Here is a 21,080-nt window from a genome sequence, read left to right on the forward strand (position 1 = left end):
GTAAAACGGTAGTAAGGTAATATTTATTGATAAATATGGCTAATGTTTATTCGATATTACAAAGCAACAATTTTCCATGCATTCGGTCGCAGATGAAGAAAAGGTATACAAATTTGAGTGAAACTTGGCTGTTTTTACAAAATGCATTATAAAAGATTGAACAGGGGATACATTTCAATAATAAGACAGATGGGATTTGAAAAGTGAGATGGCATGAAACAGTGGGTCTGGCAAAGAAAATGGTTCGATCTGATATGAATTGTTGCGTTTTTCATATATGTGTGTGTGTGTCATTCGATTTGGAGGGTAAGTTTAATGTAAATTGAGCAGAATTCAACGGTACAGCAATTTCAACTATATAAAATTAAACAGCTTTAATTATAATTATGGATACACTCGGTGTGATTGCTTTGATGGGTATTACTTGGCCCGCTCCTGTCGAATGGAGTTGGCCAGATAGCAGGCCAGCACGATGCCCAGAATCTGGATAAAAGCAATGCCGATGCCCACACCGATCAGGATGATGGCGTTCTTCTCGATGCGATCCCTCAGCTTGCCGACACAGCCGTCCTGGAAGTACTTATCCTTGCCGAGAGCCGGAGAGTCCTGGCAGTGACCCACGGTGGTGTCGATGAACTGCGGCTGACAACAGCTGCCCGGCAGCGTTTTGTTCGCACTGAGTGTCCTCCAGTCCGCCGGGGAGTCCACTCCGCAGCACATCAGCTTCTGCTGGATGTTGTCCCAGGCCATGGTGTCCTCGCTGTTCGACCGCTTGATGGACTCCTGCAGCGAGTTCTTCACCATTCCCTCCAGGTCCTTCTTGAAAACGCTGGCCGCAATCCCGACGGCCAGCTCCACAATGAAGATGACGGCCAGAAGGACGGCGAACTGTTGATGAAATTTAAATGGATTAGGATCATTCTAATAGTAATTGTCTGGAAGCTCTTTAGAAAACTTACTGTAACGAGCAGCGTTGGAGACTCCTTGATCGCTCCGAAACAGCCCAGCGAAGCTATCAGGAATATGATCAGGCCCGTGACTATGAGGACAATGGGCGGTGCAAGGACTCGACCCTCGACAAAGTGATTGAACTCACTCACGTCGGCCAGGACAACGGCTCCAGCTATGAGAATTCCCAAGCCGGAGATCTGCAAGAAAATTGATACCTCCGATTAATCGAATCGACCTCCAATACATCCGTTAAGCAATTTAGTTAATGGCTTCCAATCATGTCCTAATTTGCGTTGGCATTTATATTTACATTCCCTATTCTAATTGAACGATAAAAATCACCCACGACTCAGTCAATGGCGTTTCCATGTTCAAGCCATGCCGTCATTGAAAGTCGTCTGTTTGCTCGGTTGGTCAATGCGAAGGACACCCGATGTCCATGTCCATGTCCTTTGGAGCACGCATACATCACTTGCATGTCGCGACAGGCAATCGCGTTTTTCCATTTACCATTTACCATTTTCCGATTTTCCGATGGGGGAGTACCAGTCGATGGCGAGTGAGAGTGCCATTTCCAGCGATACTTATCTAAATGAGCCAACCGAACAAGACTCGATGCACAAGCGTAATTATAGTGCTTATGGCGAATTACTGCCAATTACGAGCAAAATAAATCAGGCAGAATTTAACAATTCCAGAGAAATATGTCGAGTAATATGGGCTTCGACTATTTAAAGTACTCTTTTACAGCTTTCATCTAATTGGTTTCATGATTAGAGTTAAATCTTTCTTTTCAAAAATTCCCAGAAAATGGGAGTACGTAATACGTAATATTTAAGATTTGAATTAAGATTGAAAGTCCTAAATAGTTAGTTGTCTTTAATTGATTTGTTAAGAACTATTATTCTTGTACTAAATGATGTAATTATTTTTGCATGACAATAATACTGTAGTGCCCCTGGAGAAATCCTTTAATTAACTCATTTATTATGAAATCCTCAGAGTCCTCTTGATATTTTAGTTTTCATTTCACTGGCGTTCCATTCACTTACCGCAAAGAGCACATTAAAGGCGAACAAGACATATTTAATCAAACTCGGACCGCAGGAACGCATTTTGATGTCTCCTGAATTGGGCACTAGGTGAAGTTATTGCGACTTTGGATCAATCCCAAGTTAGAACCGCTTGGGTGCGAGATACTGGCTGAGGGTCTGGACCGATGCCCGTTTCGACTGACCGCACTGGGGTTTAACCGCGAACTGACCGGAGCGGCGGTCCGGCCGGGCTTTAGAAGGGCCCGGTTCTGTTGTGGCCACTTGGCGGGTTGGTGGTGGCAACGGATCCGGACGGCGGGTGGGGTAAGGTGGCGGTGGGGAGCGGAACAAAAGGGAAAGCGAGTGAAAGTCTTGGAGGCCCGACTCGAATTCAGGCCAGGCATGATTAGGCTGGAATCGGAATCGGAATAGGGACCGGGCATGGGCTAGGAGCTAGGGGCTGGAACTCGGGGCTGGCTTATTGCCGCACTACCCATTTCGTTGATTTAGCATTCGATAGCAGAGAACTTTGACCAAAGCTGCGGCGAGGCGATTGGCTGCGCTTTGTGGGTCGCCCGGGGCTTACCTCACTGCGCCCACGGCTCCACCTCCTGGAATCCAGCTGGATTCCGGGTGGGTCATTGCACTTATTACCATAGAAATTCAGCTGGGCGCCCACGTCTGGTGTTTGCCTTTAAAGTTCAGCACTTGGCACTTGGAACTCGACCGGGCCCAAGGCGAAATTAATTGCGTGCTTTCGTGCGCGGCCAAAGAAAGTTGTAACTGCTTTCTCTTTCTGTTTACCCTTCTTTTTCTCTTTCTCTTTCTCTGGGAGGGCGAATTCGTCGGGAGTGTGCGAAATAATTAAAGACGCCCAGAAGTATGCCACAGTCTTTCGGATGATGTTAATGTTGCGTGTCGGGAATTATGGCCCTAAGTTTCTAGAATCCCACCGGGTGACCCATTCCTTGGCCGACCCTATCTGGTCAGGGAAATCTTGGAAAAATAAAAGCAAAACTGTTGCTTGACCATTAGCTGGCGGCAGGGAATCACAATCACCGGGAACTGCAGTTCTGTGAATGATTGGAGGGCAAATATTTTCTGAAGGCTTCCGCAATTTAAAGCAAATTGTGGCTCTAAGCTGGAACTCAGAAATCAAAGGCAACTGAATGTTATATGCCCCATTTGCTGGCACCTAAAGGTGTATGGGTAGGAAAAGGCTTTGTTGACGGTTGAGTTCGAATTTCCATAGGATAAGTCAGTTCTAAATATAGTTTTCCGGCCAACTTAAGGTGTTCATTTATCTGGTAACCTATTTTGGGGAGCAAACAGCTAGGTGACATGGATATTTAGCTGGAAGTTCTTTGAAATCTACATAACAAATTAATTCTCTTAGTAAATTTATATTTTCGTTCATATAAAATCTATGACAAATGTACTTTGATTTTTGCTTTTTTAACAGGCAACTTATAAGAGTTTGTCTAATCTTCCTATAAAATTATAGGTAACCCTTATCTGCCGTGTTACTAACTTCAACAAATTTGTTACTATCTAAGCACGTACGAATGGCAAACAGCCGAAATACAAATAACAAACTTTATTATCGATCAATTCAAACACTTTACAAGTAGCTTAGTTAGTTCCTTTGAGTTCTCTATTTGGGTGGATAATGCTGGAGTATTATAATTACTGTTGTGGTGTGGTGTGCGACTAATGGTTGTGGTTAGTGTGTAAGTGGGGATGCGGATCTCTACGATGGCCAACAATCCCATGCCGCATGCATGCATTCGATCCGTGCAATCCGGGTGCAGGTGTTGGGTTAGTCAAGGCTGCGGGCCATGATGAGGGCCACGATGACGGTCAGGATGGAGAAGGAGTAGCGCAGGGCGCCGGCGCCACCATCGCGACATGGCCACTCGTCCACATCCGAGCTGCAATTAGAAGGTGGAACAGGCGAACGGTGTAGTCTCGCGATCTCACAGATACAATTGGTGCGACAACGGATACGGATACGGATACGGATAGGGGTATGGGTGCGGATATGGATATGGGTATGGCAGGGGATGGCGCTGGAGTGGATAGACAACATGATCTTGTGGCTCCCCATGGGGCACATAGTACAGTGGTTGATGGCGTGGTGTTGGTGGTGCAGGTGCAGGTACAGGTGGGCCACTGGAAAACATACAATGTGAGTTTGATTGAACCCCGGTTGGACAGTAAACTTCCGATTCCAGCGGCTGTTGTTATTCCACTATACCCTCCTCTTGGCTGCCCACTAATGCTAATGATGTTAGTAAAAATGATTGGTAAAAAGGCTCTCTGTCATACCTACCCACTCAGACAAGCAACCCCAGAGAAGCGCGACAGTTTGTTTAGACCATGAATGAGGTGGTAGAACACAAGTGGTAAATAGTATGCTAATGTTTAGCTTAGATTTCGGTTAAGTTTGTTGATTTTATTACACACAAACACACGACCGGGAGGGCAGGAGGCGGAATCGAGTGAGTCAGTGAACTGAGACAGTTAATTGAGGGAAATGTGTAAGCCAAACATGTGAGGGTGACTGATTGTGGGTGGGAGAACGGGGAAAACTGGGAAAATTGGGAAAACTGGGTAAACATTTCATTAGTTACTGGGCCTGGAGTTACACAACTACACATAAAGTATTCGAGCAGCATATTGATTTGGCTGACACGTGGGAAGGGATATTTACTTGATGCCAATAACACCGCAGGCTGCAAGAAAATTATAAAAAATATATCATTATTTAGGGGTCATTTATGGGCACTGTTTTACTCAGAATACTTACCAATGCGGCCGCCTGCATTGCCGGTCTTCTTGGAGTCCGTGTGGTTGCCCAGGCCGAGATCATCCTCCAGTTCGTGGACCACAATTCCCCTGCCAATGATCGCCCGCTTGCCAGTTAGGGTGATCACCTGATCGGTGTATGTGACGTCGATAATGCCCGAGGAGTTGGCCTCCAGGTTGCCCATATCGCCATTGTGACGCACCTCGTGATCGGGGCCACCGTGATCAACCTGGAACATACAAGTTATATTAGTGTACAGAAACCTTTTTAGAAATTAGTCCCCAAGTAACTTTAATGTTATGCTATATAGTTTTGAAGGATCCGGCACCTACCTTATCGGGGTTGTAGTGAGCACCCATGCTGAGGCATCCGTTGGTCAGATCTCCCTTCTCGTGGATGTGGAAGCCGTGCTTTCCCTCCTTCAATCCCTCCAGCTGGACGCGCACATGGACATTCTGGCCACAGTCGTTCTGCGTAAAGGTCACGTTGCCCTTGACCTGGGAATTATCCGATTGCACAGGTCCGATGACGTAGGCAATGGCTTGAATGGGCATATTACGCTGCAAATGAAGTGCAGGGTCCCAAATATAAGTGGCTTTTCAAACTGGCGAGATTTTACAACTCACCGTCTGCGCAGCAGAGCAAATTGTGGCGCAAAGCGCCAGGCTAACAACAAGATATTGCAGCATTTTGGATCTGCAAGGAAATCATAGTGAAATTAGACACGTGTACGAGTCAGTTAAATGGGGCTGAAGTGTTTGAATGGCTATAAATAAATATTTTTTATTAAATTGAGTGCCACAACCCGCAGCAGGGATGATCTATTGCTGAATAGATGGCATAGCTACAACTAAGTTAAATGATATTCCTATTTGTTTAATGCAGAGATCCTGTAAATTTGGAACACTTATATGGCTTTAATATAAAAAGCGGTTACTAAAGTTTTTAAATGGTTTTAAGCCAAATTCTTCCAATATCTGGTAGGTCTTACAATCCGAAATCCCGCGAGGCCAGCTCATCTCTGGCACTTGAATTCAAGCCCATCTCTGGCCTGGACGTCATCAGGTGCACGTTCTCTTGATTCCATTAAGCCGGACAGTTGTGTGCGGAATTGAAGCGCCTAGCCTCAATTTATGAAACGATTTGTGGGTCATATATGATGTGCGAACGGGTATTATTTATGTGTGTGAATAATGAGCGATACCCAACTATACGAAACTAAATGCAAACAGCCTTTTTCACAGGGTTAAGTGTGTGGCTGCGGGAAGGTCAATCAACAATCTCTTTTTCGTACGCACTTCGCTTCCAAAGTCCCATGAATGAAATGGATGGGTGTCTTACTTTATCGGGGCCATATTTGTTTATGGGTCCGGTTTCCTTAGGACCTTATCAATGTGCCTACGATATGCTGGCGATCTTGCACGCTCCGGTTCTGAATCTTCAAACGCGGTCAGTACCTGCTCTACACGTATCCTTATCTGGAACTCGGTTCCATAATTTACGATTCTCATGCTATAATCGACTGGAGCGACTGAATTTCGGCTCTATCTGGGAAACTAAAAATGCCATTGTCATCTATAAGTATTTTAATCTATTTTTCTAGCTATTTACTTATTCTGGTTCAAACTGTCACGGAATGGGGCACAAATTGCAACTAATAGCCACTGTTGTCCATCAAACGCGGCTTATTAGGGCTTGTGCTTGCTGATTGAATATGATTGATTTGAAAATAATAACTCTGTTTGGGATTACGTGGAAACGATATGCTAATGAATATGCTTATCTGAACAATTTGTTCATAGGGCTCTTCAGGAATTTGCAAACAATAAAGCAAAGATTACTTGGTTTCCCACACTGCGACTTCGCGTCTAATTTAAACGCCGAAGCAATGCAGTTTTGAGATAAGAACAATACATAATTTCCATATATCGAGAGATAGAATATCGTAAACACTTGTTCAACCATCTGTTTGCGCTATAGAAATTGAATTTCACCGCAGTTTTAAGCTGTGGAATGCGTGGATGGATTGTAATGGATATGTACTATATGGTCTGTGGTGCATTTTTGCCTACTCATTCCTCGGGATTAATAACTGGTTACCTTAACACACTCAAGGGCAAGTGGACGGGGAATGAGGCACTCAAAAATCAGTGAAGTAAACTGCGTTTTTGCGGTAACTGGTTTTTTTGGTAATACGCCATTGTGGGTAGTATATCTAAATCTGGTTCTAAAGTGTAAGCAAAGCAATAAATAATAAAACCGTGCAATTATGGCCATTTAATTGAACTTCAGCTTAACCTTCACCCAATACTCCCGATTTCTAGCCCTTGATCTTCTTTTTTCGCGTCCGTTGCAACTCACCTTGTTAGCAACTATTTAATAATTGGGTACTGATTGTTTTTTGCGAGAATTAAGCGATTGCACCTCTGTACCGTTGGAGAACTGCGACGAAACTGTTTCAAACCACTGGCATTGCCATCGCAAATCGACTCGCGGAGAGAACATTGGGGCACATTTTGGGAGAGCGAGCACCGGAGAATGGAGAATTGAGAGCGCCACCAGGTGGAGCGGCGTGCATTGCAGTGGGTGGTCAGCACGATCGCGTGGGCGAGAGATCCGCTCTCCGGCTTATCTCGAGCTTACCTCTCTTCTCCTCTCTATCTCTCTCGTGGAGTCTTTATCAACTGCAGAATGATCAGATTCACCTGCACAGACCTGATGATAGATCCCATTACCCTATTTGCTGCCCTTTATAACTAACTAACTAATATTAATTATATCCAAATTATAGCTATTAGGCAATTCTTCAAACGCACTAAAAGTGCAGCTGGAACACGCTAACGTGCTTTTCATTTGAATACCTTATCACTGTAGCGTCATAAAATATGTGCCAGGCTCGTGCCTACAGTAGAGGTCGGAAATATTGGCAGACTTTCCAGATAGAAGCGAAGCCAATTTGAAGAGTTACGTCGAAAATTCTTTTGCAGTGAGTTGCCATTGGTAATACCAATACCAATTGTAGTCTCCTTTTTAAAATATAGATATAAAATAAATTTATAGCAGGCCAAGACCCAAATTTTGAAATAAGTGACACATTTAATTAGGTGAAAATATTTGTGTATTCACATTTGTAAATTGTGCTAATAAAGTCATCATACAAAAACTCTTAATTATCGTCTTTTCTCAGTACTAAAGGATGATAGCCAAGCCCTACTTATAGGTATACAATGTAAGTACTACTGCTAATACATAATAAGAAACTTTCCACTTGGGAGCTGGTTAAAGTTATATTGCCTAATGTAATTTTGCACATGTCCGCCTGTTTTTGGGTTCAACCGCCGCTTGGGATCGGTCGAGGATTAAGCTACTTCGATTAACAATTAGTTTTGGTTGCATTGGGATCGGGATTCTAGATGAGCTTGTGCCTGCCGAGCGAAGCCGTGTGCATGGGACTGCAGTTCTCGATGAGCATGGTCTGGCCCTCTCCCGTCGGCGATCCTCCACCCTTGTTGTTGTTGTTGTTGTGGTGGACCCTCTTCATGGGCCGCTTTCGTTCGATGTCCGCACAGGGGTGCAGCTCCACGGTCTGCAGACTCTGGGCTCGTTGCAGCGACAGTCGGAGGGGTTTCTTGGGGGGAGTGGGTCTAGTGGTACGCGTCTCTGTCGCCGGCTTCGATTCGTTTTCGCTATCGAAATCCAGGGATTTCACACTCCTTATATCGCTGGGCAGGCGGCCTCGAAGTGTGTGCGACTCACTTTGTCGGGGCTGGTCACGGCGACGATCCAGTCTGGAATGGCGAAGAAGATGGAGGGGGTTAGCCAGGAATATAAAATCTGTGATGGATGTTGCACTTGCTAGATAACCTACCCATTGTAATGATTCAGGTGCTCCACGCTGCGTGCGTGCGCGCTCATGAGATGTTCGCGATGCAGCTGCTGCTGTTGCTGGAGAGGATCTCTGGGGCGTTCCCGGTGCTGGCGATCCCGATGACGCTCCTTCTCACGCCGATGGTGCTGCATGTAGGCGGAATCGCTATTGATCGAGATCTTCGAGGCGGACAGCGACTTGGAGGGCAAGGAGTACATGTGCGACAGACGATCTCTCAAGTCGATGTGGGTATTCTCCTTAATCAGTGTTTTGGTCACATGTCCCAGCGGAGTTTGTGCGGAGGCCATGTCGTCACCCATCAGCTCGATGGGTTTGCCACCCACCAAGGTGGTAATGTAGTTGCCGCGCTGGAAGATCAGCGGCTTCTCGGGCGGCGTTGATGGGGGTGATGAAATGCTGATGCTGGTTACATGCTGAGATTGATTGGAGGCTGTCTGCTGGGGATTTTGCTGTTGCTGCTGATGCTGCTGTTGCGATGGATGATGCTCCTTGACTGTCTGAAGCTCCCGCACCTGCTCTTCCAGGTACGAAATGCGATGCTGCAGCCTCATGTTGTTCTCCTTCTCCTGGTCGAGTTGCTTTTGTGGAATAGGTACGGACTTCTTGCGGAGTACCACCATCTGACACTTGCCAGAGTTTCCTACTTGCTTCTGCAGCTCCTCCTTGGATTTCCCGGTGACCAGTCGCCCGTTTATCTCCAAAATGCGATCGCCCTTGTACAAGCCATCGCCCTCCAAAGCCCATTCCACGTAGAAACCCGGCTGGTCGGTCCTCTGCTGCGCTGCCCATCTTCCAGAGGTGGCATGCACGGCATGCAGACTCAGGGAGACTCCAGAACTGATGATGTTGTAGAGGGTCTGGGCCTCGGGCTTGGACTTTTCCAGACGTGCCTGCAAGGCACGAGCCTCCTCCACAATCGAGAGCATCTGGAGTTCCTCTCTGCCTAGTGCGTATTCCAATTCGGCTTGACGGATGCGGATGTCTATGTTGCTGTGGATGGCATAGGGTAAGTATTAAATATCTGACAAGTATATATAGAAGCATTCTGCTCACTCTGTGATGTCCAGCTTCTCCAGAGCACTCTTCAGGTTCTTGATCTTGATTCGCTTATTCTCCGCCTCCGTCTTCAGTCTGTTTAGCTTTTGCTCAGCCGCCGGCTTCTCGGACTCATCCAGCGGTGGTCCCGTGGGACGTGGCAGTTTGCCCAGACAAAGCTGGATGCGCAGATTCTGAATGACAGCCTCCCGATCCTGAAGAGCCGATCGCAGTTCCTTGGACTCGCTGCGCGTGGATCGCGAGGAGAGCGTACCGCCCAGGGAGCCACCCTTGCGCCTTCTTCCGGTGGTGGAACAATGGGTAGAGGTGGTGGTGGTACTGGCAGTCTCCTGGTTCGTCTCTGCAGTCGAGTGCAGACTGTACTTGACGGCACTGCCACAACCCTTCGGATTGAGAATGGTCTGCAACAAAAGAAGGCGAACAAAGAAGTGAGTTTTTGAAGTTTATCTTATTAGGCGAAGAAGTCAGGGAGTGAAAAAAGCTTGTGATCGTGATAAGATTATTATGATTATTTATTTAGAAGATTACAAATCTCTTTGAAACATTATTATATAAGCTGCGTGTATAGTGCTTTCTGGGGTTTCGATTACTCCTTGGGTATATCGTACACTCCGCACTCCCGATTGGCGGGCAGCGAGGCATCTAAAAGATATCAAACTTAGTATAAGACGTAGTGCATCGTATATCCAGATGCCCACCTATTTTCTTGGGATATGGCAAATTCAGGTTTTCCATGATTTTGACAAACTCCTCAATATCCTTGGTCAGTCTGGGGTTGTACCGCTTCTCCTCCCACACACTGCTCTCCATTTGACCTCTGGAAATGCCGGGGTATTATAAGATATATGTCTCATAGCTTTCTCGATCCCACTCACTTGTAGTCGTGCGCCGGATATATGCGGAAGTTCTCCGGAAGAGTGAAGATCTTGCTGTGCACATTCTGGTAGAGATTGCGTGGGCAGCCTTCCTGGAAGTCGGTGCGTCCACAGCCTCGGATCAGGAGAGTGTCTCCGGTAAAGACACAACTCTGATCCTTGATCACATAGCTCATGCAGCCATTTGTGTGTCCCGGAGTGGCCAGGGCATCAATCACATGGGTGCCGAAATCTATGCGATCCCCCTCCTTCAGGTGACGATCCGCCTTGGCTCCACTGGCGCCAGCAATCACAGATTGACAGCCAGTTAACTTCCTCAGCCAACCACTGCCCGTTATGTGATCCGCATGCATGTGGGTGTTGACTTGGGGAATGGGGAAATATTGTAGTGCCGTGGTGAAATTACTATCCAACGATCTATCTATAGATCTATCTGTAGATAGAGATCTCTCTGACTTACTGGCATACTTTAACTGAAAGCCCAGATCCCTGACCAACTGGGCATCTCGTTTCGCCTGCTCCAAGACAGGGTCAATGATCACGGCCTCCCCATTCTTCAGATCGGCCAGCAGGTAACTATAGGTGCTGCTTTCTCCATCGAAAAGCTGAATGAAGGCTTGTGAATAGTCTCTCTAGAGTATTTCAAGGTTGTCCATCCGATTACGTACTTGGCGGAAGAAGAAGTCCGGAGAAAAGGGCTGGCGCTCCGGCAGGCTCATGGTTCCAAAACTGCTCAGAGTCCGGATGTTACTGACCAAGGTGGGGGGCTGGTTCGTTGAGAGCCGCTTGAGGGCTGATAGCATACTGGATCCAACTATTCTCATTGCGGACTCGTATTTGTATCTGTTTGGGGTTCGTATCTACCGCCTCACTTCGGGTGCAATTGTTAGGTTCGTGTAGATTTCTATTTACCCCTGAACGCGATACTAGAGTGTTGCTGTGGCACTTTCTTATTCTTAGTTGATCACTACTGAGCTGGCTTATGGCACCTGATAATGTTCCTAATTTAATAAATCACCGATAATTGAGCACTTTCCGTTGCGTTTACAGTCTTTCGATTATCACAAAATTTACACTTGTTCAGAGGTAAGGCATATCACTCGCGAATTGACATTAATGTACAAATAAATGGGTATTTGGTGCAATTTACACAGTAATAAACAAAGTTTGGGGAACACAGCGAAATGAAAACATCACGGCATATCAGCTGAAGTGTTGAGTTCAACTGAGTTGAATTAGGGTGTGTTGCGGCAAGCTTCGTCGATAAGCTTTTGGGGAACCTGTTGCTTTGACGTAGCGAAAGCTTTACGTCGCGACTACGTGATTGGCAAAATAAGTGTTTCAATGCCAATACGGGTGTTTATGGCTTATATCTAGACCTTTCGGATGTCATTGGTATGGGGATTACTTTGTAGGCTCACCCCACTTATTGTTAGATTACTATATCCGATAGTTGCATGACCACTTTTTTATTTTAATTTAATCAGCTGTACTGGTTGTGATTTTTAAAGGATTTTCCATCACACATTATGTGTTGTTGAATTGTAAGAAAAATAATTGTTTGGAAACCCCGTGGGGTTGCATTTTGAAACATTTTAATATTTCTTAAAGATCTCGAAAAACACTCTTGTGTGCTTACAGCCAAAAGCCGTTACAAGCCGTGTCTCAGCTGCATTTACCGATATATGAGCTCTTAGAACTGCAACAACCACCTTCTTATCGCACTTTAGGCTCCTTGCACCCCTTTGGCAACAACCCCTAGATATTCCGCACCACCTCAAGGAAGTTGCAGTTGTTGAGAACTTTTTTAGATTATAAAAGGAAGGAAATCATTCCGGACCGGACATTGTCCACTACTCGGGGCGAACGTGAGAAATTCTTCGGCCGCCGGATTTCGTTATGAATTTCTTGACTTTTCTCTCAGATCATAAATAAATTTGCATATCTTACGAGCTGAATTTCATTCATTAACAGCTCGGGCTGGAAATCTTTTCAGCATTGGCGTTGAGTAATTGGTGTAATTTTGTGGAAGGAATTAATTGACCGTACATGGTGAGGTAAGGAAATCTGGCGAAAGGAGAAGGGTGCGGGTTTCATAGGGTCTTTGAATAGGAAAAGAAAAGATATCGATTTCGTTTCGCTCTGCCTGTGATTACTTCACATTGAAGCACTGCGAGCTGTTTGTTCAGCCTTTTGGTTATGGCCAATTTACTGGAACTATTTATAGTTGCTATTACCATTGATGCACCTCCCCCGAAAAAAACATGACTAACCACCTGTCATTTAATGATTCGCACCGATGATGTTGATGTTGATTTGTATCCCAAACAAAACATATTCGTCACTCACTTTTGCTTTTCAATAATTTCGCTGCGAGTGAAAGTCCCATTGTGGCGTCTAACTTCTTTCTACTAATTTGCCAAGCGGCCATCAAGTGTGGATCTAAAAAATCTTTTTATTTTCGCAGTCACAAAGGCTTAGCGAGGAGTTTCAAGTGGCCGAATGTTAGAGATTAGTGGGGTCATAAGCACCTCATTTCCATCGTACGACTACGAGTATTTTGCTTTTGGTTAAGCAGTGACTTTCTTCATCGCCGAAAAAAAGTGCAAAAGTTAGTCCACATTGCATTATATCCGCTAATAGGAAATTCAACGAACACGTGGAATTCTGCGAGTCTATTGAATTGTAATTTCTCTTTTCCCACACTTACCAATTCCACTCACTTCCCCCATATGAAACAAACACATACGAGTAGAGTATTCCCAGCCTGGCGATGCAATATTTCACACATAACATCTTTAAATCTTTAGATACTCGAACTACCAATCGTTTGAATGCACTGGCTCGAGTGACGCTGCATTGTGGGCTGCGTGAAAGTGTTGCTTAAAAATGCATTCAAATGGATTTGCAATTAATTGTCGTAATTTGTTTTGAGCTCCTCTTCATATTTTATGCTGTCTTCGACGCTTTATTAATATGCATTTATTTGGATTAAAACGCAAGTGTGGATTCAATGGAGTTGCAGCTGTGCACTGTACAAAACCAAACTACTAGTTATAATTAATATCAAAGAGGAGTTAATAAAAAGTAACTAATTAATAATCGCCTGTATGCTTTAAGCCCCTGCAGTCGGCCTAAAAGTCTAAAAATAGGTAACAAATCTTGGGCTTAAGTTGTTTACTTTGTTGTTTTGTCTGCTTGTATCTGCGATTTATGTTTGCCCATTTGCGAATTTCGTTTTCGACAACTTTCTAGCGTGTAGCGATGCAAAGTATCTGGGCTGAGTGCTGCAGCTTTTGGCTAATGCCCGATGCTTGTTGGCCTGTGCGTGCCAATATCTAATTAGCGTAGATAGCATTCGCGCACTTACATAATCGAATCAGACAAAGGGAGGGCGGGGCAGACGGGGCAGGCGGTTCGCAGCCAATGGATGTTGCATTAATTATGTTACGTCTTAAACAATATACCATAAAGGTGCATAGGTCTTTGCTTTTGCGATCGAGGGAACTTACCATGGAGGCGGACTTCTGTTTGGCGAAGGCGCGATGATGCGCGGAAATCGGTTCACTAACCACACTTCCGGAGTCCATGATGGTAAGCCCTCTAGGTCTTCGTTTACAGCTCTGAAATGGAGTAAAAGATACACAGACTGTAAGATGCAAGCTCAAGCTGGAAATGATATATGTGTAAAGGTGAACTTTGAACCCATCGCTAGCAGCTGGACAGCCCCACAATTCAGTCCTAGACTTCAGCTGACTTCAAAGCCACTTTAGCTTCGCGTTCCGCTTGGCAAGGTTAAAACAATTGGGTTGCAATTTTCGGTTCGTCGGTTTTAACAACTTTGGCACGTTACATTTGCGATTCGTTGAAGAGGCTTTAATCAGCCGTTGGCACCCAGAACCTCCTTCCAGTTCCCACTTCATCATTCATATGGCGGCCAGAGAAATGCAGCTCACATGCAAATGAGATGGTTACAAAAAAGGGGTAAAAAACAAGACAACGCACTTTCGGTGGTTGAGGGGACCAACAAAGAAATGCATTCGATATGCAGATCTGCACAGCCGCAAGATACACACTCGCGATTGCGATTGTATCTTGCGGATGAGGTTGCATAGATCACATTACTTAATGTGCCGGCAACGACAACGGAGACTGCTCATTTCCCTCTTTTCTGGCTTTTCACTTGTTTGCCTTTTTTGCCTTTGTCGGCACTCGAAGACAAAGCCCTTCATTCATACTGTAATGGTCATAGATACTTGTGACATACAAAATGTATCTCACTATCTCACAGGGCTAAAGGCCCAAACTCGCACCGTTAGCTTGCTTTTTATTAAGCCCTAAAAGAGAACAAGTTCTACGGAAAATCAGTTCCCAGTGCTTAGTTAAAGATTTTCCATCCATTACCAATGGGCTGCTGAGATTAAAGGCAATCTTTCGATGAGACCTCTATGAGAGTATGGTAAAGTTGGGATTGTTAATATAAGTGCAAATAAACATTTACTTTCAGCTTAGAGTGTTCAGTTGCGTACTTTTTGGTACCTACCATTACAAATTGATGTAATGCCCAAAGAACAGCTTCCTCTGTTTGGAACCCATATCTCCAGCATCTATTTGACATTGTACTATTTAGCTCTGGGCTTGGGCTTGCGCCTTTTGCTTTCGAGATAAGCCAGTGAAGTCATTAGTCTTGGAGAATAATTATCATGTTGTTACTGCCGCGAGCAGCGTTCTACAAAATTTAGCCAAGAACTCCATCTACATCCCGCCTGGCCCCATCTTTTGGGGCCTATCTCTGGGCTTGCGTGTTGGAGCAGGAAATAGGTAAAGCCCCAAGGGGGAACCTGTGTTTTGGGTTAGGTTACCTTGCCCAATGTGGGCCTACCATTAATCTAATTTCGCTTTAATGCTTAATTGTGTGACGAAGGAGGGGGAAGACCTGCTTAGGGAGCTTTGAATGGGAACTCCGTCGAGTACTCGCACATTAGCGACTGGATTTGAATCTATCTGGGCTTTTTTTTCTGGCTGATTGTACTTTGTTAGAACGCTTTGCTAATGAGCTGAAATTATGGGGAACTAGGGAAAAGAATCTGTCAGGAATCTACAAAGCATCTGCCAACCGCCCAATTGCAGCAGTGTCAGTTACAATTCTCAATTGGCTGTGGGAATAGTCTGTCAACCGTGAAGATCGTTCAACTATACCCTCTTCAGCATACTTAACCATACGTACATATATATACTCGTACATATGAGAGTCGACTTATATGCATGTAATTATTATTCTTCAATTTGCGTGCCCAGCTCAGAAGGGTTCCTCGTGTCTGTCTTTGCATTTAATAGGAACGAGAGCAAGTGCAGCGAGACCGAGGCCCAAAGACCCTGGCTTCTTGCTCAGGTGCTTCCCAGGCCCGGGGCTTCAGCATGTGGGCGCTGGAACCGCTGAGGCGCAACCAGACCAAGAACAAGTACTTGTACTCCGTAATCAAGTTATTAGGGAGGGTTACGTGAGGGGCGCATGGCTTCGAAACCTATATAATTAAACAAATTTCGAGTCTCAGCTACATCCAGTGATATACATTTAAAGTTGACGCTAATTAAAAAGAGCTTTAAGCACCAAGGGGGAGTGCTAAAACCAAGTTACCCAAATGTTTAGTTTTAGTTTTGCAATCAGACTTTAAAGCACTTACTTGTTTGATACACATGCTCATAATAGTAGTTTCAAAATAATTCGCGGTTTCACCAAACATCTGCAAGTAAGTTAAGCACTTTTAAGTCCCACATCTTGCTTCACGCTACCATCTCTATTAGCCAAAGCACCGACTTAAGCCCTGTAATCATTTCCATTTGGACTTCATTTACGTTGCGCGCGTTTCCGGCGTTTCAGCCAAGTTCTTCCAACTTCTAGAGGAGTGAAACTGACAAAAAGCCGAGTTTATGAAGCAATTTGACTCAAGGTAGCGCAACAATGTTTGCCACTCAAGAACAAGCTGCGAATTGCGGTATTACTGTTACTCCTAGATTCAACTTGCAAATTGCATTTTCGATGCTGATGGCCACGCAAGTGGAACGATGTCCAGCGGTTTTTCATTTATCTGCCAAGTGAAACTTGTTCAGATGCGATTTTTCCGGTCCAGCCGGGGGATCTCACACAAAATGACCCAAAAAGCAGCGAAATGGTGACAAGTTTATTCAGCTTTTGATCATTTCTCTCCGGCAGCGAACGACATTGATGTCACCAAGGTCCCGGGGGATCAGGGGTTCTAACTCGAATTCAAACGGGGATTTCGCTTGCTATAAATTTCAATCAGCAGAGATCTCGATCTCGGATCTTCAATTAGCCATATATCAAATGCATTCCGCTCGGATGTCGACAGTTTGCTGCGCGTATGCTAAAATCCTCTGCCCACACAGCGAATGCTGGATTTTATGTAAATTCATTAGCTTGAAAATCAAATCAAATTTCTGTCTATCTCACGGGGGGCGTTACCTGCCCCGCCCCTCTGCTGTTACTTGCTTACTATTATTTCTCTTCCAAGCGCGCCTACAAAATTGTTGCGAGATGAGCTCAGTGCGCGCCCACAATTTGTAGGAACAATGCAAACATATTTTGCTCAATTACTTAAATGGAGATGACACCTGGTTCTAATATATATAGTTGCTTATATGAAAGCGTAATAACTTGATTCGAAGCTCTGGCTGTTACGCCTGCTTTAATGCAAATGCGATAAAGCCAGCGGCTTGTGCGCTGTTAGAGCTAGCAGATACGGCCACTGTTAACTTTTCCAGCTGTTAGAAGCGTTCTGACGGCGGTAATGGCTATTGCGCTTTGGCCGGCGTTTTAACAGAGCCTCTTTAGCTCAGTGGCAGAGCACTGGTCTTGTAAACCAGGGGTCGTGAGTTCAATCCTCACAGGAGGCATTGTACGAAATGATGTTTTTTGTTATATTTTAATATTTGAGTATTTCATGCGGCAAGGCTGAAATAATTATCAAAATTAACTTAATTCGGTTTCGGTATCATTTTGGCGTTTTAATTACATTTATGAATAAATATTTGCCCCGCGGGCTTGCCTCCAAATAGGGTTTGTTTTTGTTATATGTACATATATAAACAACGTGGCTTTGCTATAAACCTTAACCCTGCTTGGTGTGTAGTTTCCCAACACCTGCAGCAGCTTGTCTGTTCGAGTTATTTACGAGCTGAAATATTTCTCTTGGCACTAACACAAATTAGCCCAGCTTGACAATTGGCCTGGCTTGTGGCTTGTTGGGCATTATTATGTGTGCAAAGTGTCACAAGCGCAGCCCCGACATTGATACCTCGGAGTGATTACCTCGGAGGCTGCTCACTACATCACTACATGGCCAAGCCAATGGACCAGGTCGGGCTGAGATGGCCGACAACTGGCCAAGAATATGCTTAATGGACTTGACATAAATATGGAAATTTCTTTGTTTTGGGGTTTATATCTTTCTGTTTGTCTTTCTATTTAGAGAGACTTCTGAAGAAAAGGTCGTTGGTTTGTTTATTTGGCGAGCAGTTCTAATAAACTTTTTATTATATCATAGACGGGGAAAAATTCTTTGTTCTTTTATAAATTGATTTCCAGCGTTATAATTCTATAATTTAAAAAGCAGACCAGATTAATAAGAAAGTATTTTAAAAATCTGTTTCAACTGATATATCAATTGCGAAATGACCTAGACTTTTGTTTGATAATTAGCAGGCCGTCATGATGCTGACCCCAAGTTCACCACCAAAACATATAGATTTCCATTGTTTGTTTGCGGAGTGATCACTGTAACTGTACAGGCTGTGTGCTGTGCAGCTGTTGCCAGTTCAGCTGATAATTGCCCATCATTTTCAGTGGGCAATTAGTCTCGGGCATATTTTTTCCACAAAGTGTGTGTTTATCGTTCACAGTTAGAACGCCAGCTGTCTTAAGATCGAGATGCAGATTGGGGTCGCGAAAGTCTCCGCACTGGACAAATCACTTATGCAAATCAATTCTAGAAAGTGGGCCTGCGATTAGGCTCTATAAGAAAGTGCAAATTGCCGTGGTCAGATGATCGGAAATACGATCGAAACGAAAGCGAAATCAAAGCCGATAGTTTTGCCTTGGTTTATTTTCAGAAGACAGAGATTTGCAGCTCTCGTTTTAATTGTTACAGCGCCTCTTTGAATGAAAGTGAAAACCGCAACCGAAACAGTTACCCCGAATAGTCAACACTCGCAGGTCGACGATGTATGCGAAGTATGCAAAGTAATCTAGCCAAATCTCGGCTTTCTATTCCCACTTAATGGGTGAAGCAGACGAAACAAAAGTCAGCATAAATGCGTTGATGCACCTCAGTCCACACATGGGCGAGAAATCACGACATGAAGCCCACATAAAAATAAGATACAGTCATTCAAAAATTACCATATCCAACAAATACCCGAAAACAAACTCTGATTAGGTTGTTAGCATTGAAAAAATCGAGAAACAGACGACAAACAACCAAAATCCGAAGAATCCGAAGACTATGTAAATGACACTCTAGAGACCCCAAAGACATCCTGTCGATAAAGGGTTTGGCATTTCAATGAAGAAATGGAAGCGGAGAATACATTTCGGCTAGAGAGCCATCAATTGTTATTCAAATGCAGCCAGTGACTCCCAAAAGGAAATATCTAATTAAAATTAATGACAAAAGCGAGATGGGTGATGTTCAGAACGAGATACCCCAGCCGAGACAGAACCTGCCACTGCATTTAAGCCACGATTCGAAAGGGGCCTGTAGAACGTATTGGAATCGCAGATTGTGATTCAACCGCAAATTCTCAGACGTAATTATATGTGTGGCCAGAGATCGAGTCATATTTGACTGATTGATTGTGGCTGCTTGGAGGAATTCTATTAGAAATTCGAACCTAATTTATCTCTATTCTACCATACGAGACTTTGAACTTGGTGGTGGCATAATAAGCAAAAACCGTGCTATTTACTATTTACTGCCTTATCTGCGCCTCATCAACAAAACAAATCGCGTTTTAATAGGCGGCTGGCTGGCTAATTTATTTTCGAGGCTTCAATTTTCCCCGCCGCTTTTGTTTTGATAGGAAAAGAGTTATACAACAGTTCGAAAGTTCCTCCGTATTCAGATATCAGAATCGATTTCCAAGCGGATTATGCAAGACAAATTCCAAGTGAAGATGGGGAGCGGCCTTCTGGGGAGCGAAAAACAAACGAGATAAATTGCCCCATCATCATTATTGTTTTGTCTGCGACGACCCCGTTTGCTTTAAAGAGGCCGCACTGTATTTTAGAATGCAACAATTGAACGCTGCTTAACCTTTCGCTTTCCGCAAGTGATTTTCGCTCTTCATTTGAAGCCATTGTTACAGGCGATGAAAACTACTTACCAGCTTAAAGTACGGATCCCAGTTAAAAGTCAACCAATAACTCTGAACAATGGCAATGTGCGCAAATCAATGGCAACATTTCATTTCATTGCATTTGATTGCTTTGGTTTCGCGGAGGGAGGGAAGCCTCAATTTGGTGTATTGTGTTGTGCGAATTATTTACACTTGGGACATAAATCAATGATGTCAATGCTTAAACCGATTGTGTTTGAAACCGCATCGAAACCGTTGCTAAAATGCGATCGGCACATTAATTTAATTTTTTGTTAATTTTGTATTTCCGTTTGCAGCGACTTAATAACTCATGCTATTTCCTCTGTGCATTTCCTCTGTTTGTGCAGGATGCAGGAAATTTGCTTTCAAATGAGCCAGGTAAACAAGTAAACAAAACGCACAAATTCACGTAGGTTCAGGTTGATTGAAGAGTTCCACGGATTCACGCAGGCGCAGAGGGCTAATCACAAAATCGGCGTCGGATTACACAGCGAGAGCGCGCACACCCGATCGCGGCGACGATTGGATGAAGTCTGAACATCGTGACTTTAGCGGCAGACGGGCATTACATGAAGCCGCTCTCTGGGCTTCCCGCTCTCCGGCTCTCACCACTGCACCCTCTCTGCTTGGTCCGTGCTGAGCGGATTTGGTAGCAAATAATAGCTGAATAGCTAAGCAGGACTGAAAAAATAATCATATAGGTAATTCTGAGTAATATTTGATGAATAATTAGAAACATTATTAGTTGGCTTAATTGTAAATAATATACATATAACATTCCCAATTCGACAAATTAAAAATTCGTAGAGGTTAAGCTATAAGTTATAGAGAGATATATTATATTTATCTCAAAAAGAGCTAGGTGTGTAGAGCTGATGGTGGGTGAGCGAGTGAGAGAGCGGTTTTGTAGAACTGAGCGTAGAGCGAGTACTTGCGAGTGCACTGGTCCCTTGATTTGGATTTATTGGGTTATAGTTTGTGTGACTGAGGCGCTGCGATTGAATGGGTAAACTGGGTAGTGGTGATGGAGTTCCAGTGCATTGAACTGCACTCCCTCGACTTTTCGGTGG

General features: G+C 44.3%; 4 protein-coding genes and 1 non-coding gene across 5 annotated transcripts; 1 reads left to right on the top strand and 4 right to left on the bottom strand.

Annotated features, from left to right (window-relative positions):
* Positions 1–84: 84 nt before the first annotated feature.
* LOC122614259 (CD63 antigen) lies at positions 85–2,186 on the bottom strand. Its single transcript, XM_043788795.1, has 3 exons — positions 2,004–2,186; positions 960–1,148; positions 85–888 (listed from the first exon to the last, which is right to left on the bottom strand). The coding sequence occupies exons 1-3, from the start codon at positions 2,064–2,066 to the stop codon at positions 421–423; spliced, it is 720 nt and encodes a 239-aa protein (XP_043644730.1). The 5' UTR covers positions 2,067–2,186; the 3' UTR covers positions 85–420.
* Positions 2,187–3,567: 1,381 nt separating this feature from the next.
* On the bottom strand, positions 3,568–7,280 carry LOC122615140 (extracellular superoxide dismutase [Cu-Zn]). Its single transcript, XM_043790044.1, has 6 exons — positions 7,156–7,280; positions 5,421–5,490; positions 5,127–5,354; positions 4,795–5,023; positions 4,699–4,720; positions 3,568–3,916 (listed from the first exon to the last, which is right to left on the bottom strand). The coding sequence occupies exons 2-6, from the start codon at positions 5,481–5,483 to the stop codon at positions 3,805–3,807; spliced, it is 654 nt and encodes a 217-aa protein (XP_043645979.1). The 5' UTR covers positions 5,484–5,490; positions 7,156–7,280; the 3' UTR covers positions 3,568–3,804.
* Positions 7,281–7,905: 625 nt separating this feature from the next.
* On the bottom strand, positions 7,906–20,524 carry LOC122612557. Its single transcript, XM_043786261.1, has 5 exons — positions 20,017–20,524; positions 14,127–14,237; positions 9,737–10,140; positions 8,663–9,673; positions 7,906–8,582 (listed from the first exon to the last, which is right to left on the bottom strand). The coding sequence occupies exons 2-5, from the start codon at positions 14,202–14,204 to the stop codon at positions 8,204–8,206; spliced, it is 1,872 nt and encodes a 623-aa protein (XP_043642196.1). The 5' UTR covers positions 14,205–14,237; positions 20,017–20,524; the 3' UTR covers positions 7,906–8,203.
* On the bottom strand, positions 10,234–11,826 carry LOC122612558 (persulfide dioxygenase ETHE1, mitochondrial). The gene is made up of 5 exons (XM_043786262.1): positions 11,283–11,826; positions 11,075–11,219; positions 10,615–10,978; positions 10,438–10,556; positions 10,234–10,381 (listed from the first exon to the last, which is right to left on the bottom strand). Exons 1-5 carry the CDS (start codon positions 11,436–11,438, stop codon positions 10,326–10,328), a joined length of 840 nt encoding a protein of 279 aa, XP_043642197.1. The 5' UTR covers positions 11,439–11,826; the 3' UTR covers positions 10,234–10,325.
* Positions 17,458–17,529, top strand: Trnat-ugu. The gene has a single exon. It is a non-coding gene; the product is annotated as a tRNA-Thr (tRNA).
* Positions 20,525–21,080: the final 556 nt, after the last annotated feature.

This window comes from Drosophila teissieri, chromosome 2R (assembly GCF_016746235.2).
Source record: "Drosophila teissieri strain GT53w chromosome 2R, Prin_Dtei_1.1, whole genome shotgun sequence".
In the NCBI taxonomy this organism is placed as follows: Eukaryota; Metazoa; Arthropoda; class Insecta; order Diptera; family Drosophilidae; genus Drosophila; species Drosophila teissieri.

What these genes read in the sequence shown, in the direction of transcription:
- LOC122615140 (XM_043790044.1), bottom strand. Translation starts at nt 5,483, where the DNA reads ATGCTGCAATATCTTGTTGTTAGCCTGGCGCTTTGCGCCACAATTTGC. An exon ending in CTCACTACAACCCCGATAAG is followed by an intron (nt 5,024 to 5,126) that starts GTAGGTGCCGGA and finishes TGTATGTTCCAG; the next exon opens with GTTGATCACGGTGGCCCCGA. An exon ending in CAATGCAGGCGGCCGCATTG is followed by an intron (nt 4,721 to 4,794) that starts GTAAGTATTCTG and finishes ATTTTCTTGCAG; the next exon opens with CCTGCGGTGTTATTGGCATC.
- LOC122612557 (XM_043786261.1), bottom strand. Translation starts at nt 14,204, where the DNA reads ATGGACTCCGGAAGTGTGGTTAGTGAACCGATTTCCGCGCATCATCGC. An exon ending in GAGAAGCTGGACATCACAGA is followed by an intron (nt 9,674 to 9,736) that starts GTGAGCAGAATG and finishes TGCCATCCACAG; the next exon opens with CAACATAGACATCCGCATCC. An exon ending in CACCTGAATCATTACAATGG is followed by an intron (nt 8,583 to 8,662) that starts GTAGGTTATCTA and finishes TCGCCATTCCAG; the next exon opens with ACTGGATCGTCGCCGTGACC.
- LOC122614259 (XM_043788795.1), bottom strand. Translation starts at nt 2,066, where the DNA reads ATGCGTTCCTGCGGTCCGAGTTTGATTAAATATGTCTTGTTCGCCTTT. An exon ending in CCTTTAATGTGCTCTTTGCG is followed by an intron (nt 1,149 to 2,003) that starts GTAAGTGAATGG and finishes ATTTTCTTGCAG; the next exon opens with ATCTCCGGCTTGGGAATTCT. An exon ending in CTCCAACGCTGCTCGTTACA is followed by an intron (nt 889 to 959) that starts GTAAGTTTTCTA and finishes TTTCATCAACAG; the next exon opens with TTCGCCGTCCTTCTGGCCGT.
- LOC122612558 (XM_043786262.1), bottom strand. Translation starts at nt 11,438, where the DNA reads ATGAGAATAGTTGGATCCAGTATGCTATCAGCCCTCAAGCGGCTCTCA. An exon ending in CTTTCAGTTAAAGTATGCCA is followed by an intron (nt 10,979 to 11,074) that starts GTAAGTCAGAGA and finishes CCATTCCCCAAG; the next exon opens with TCAACACCCACATGCATGCG. An exon ending in TATCCGGCGCACGACTACAA is followed by an intron (nt 10,557 to 10,614) that starts GTGAGTGGGATC and finishes CGGCATTTCCAG; the next exon opens with AGGTCAAATGGAGAGCAGTG.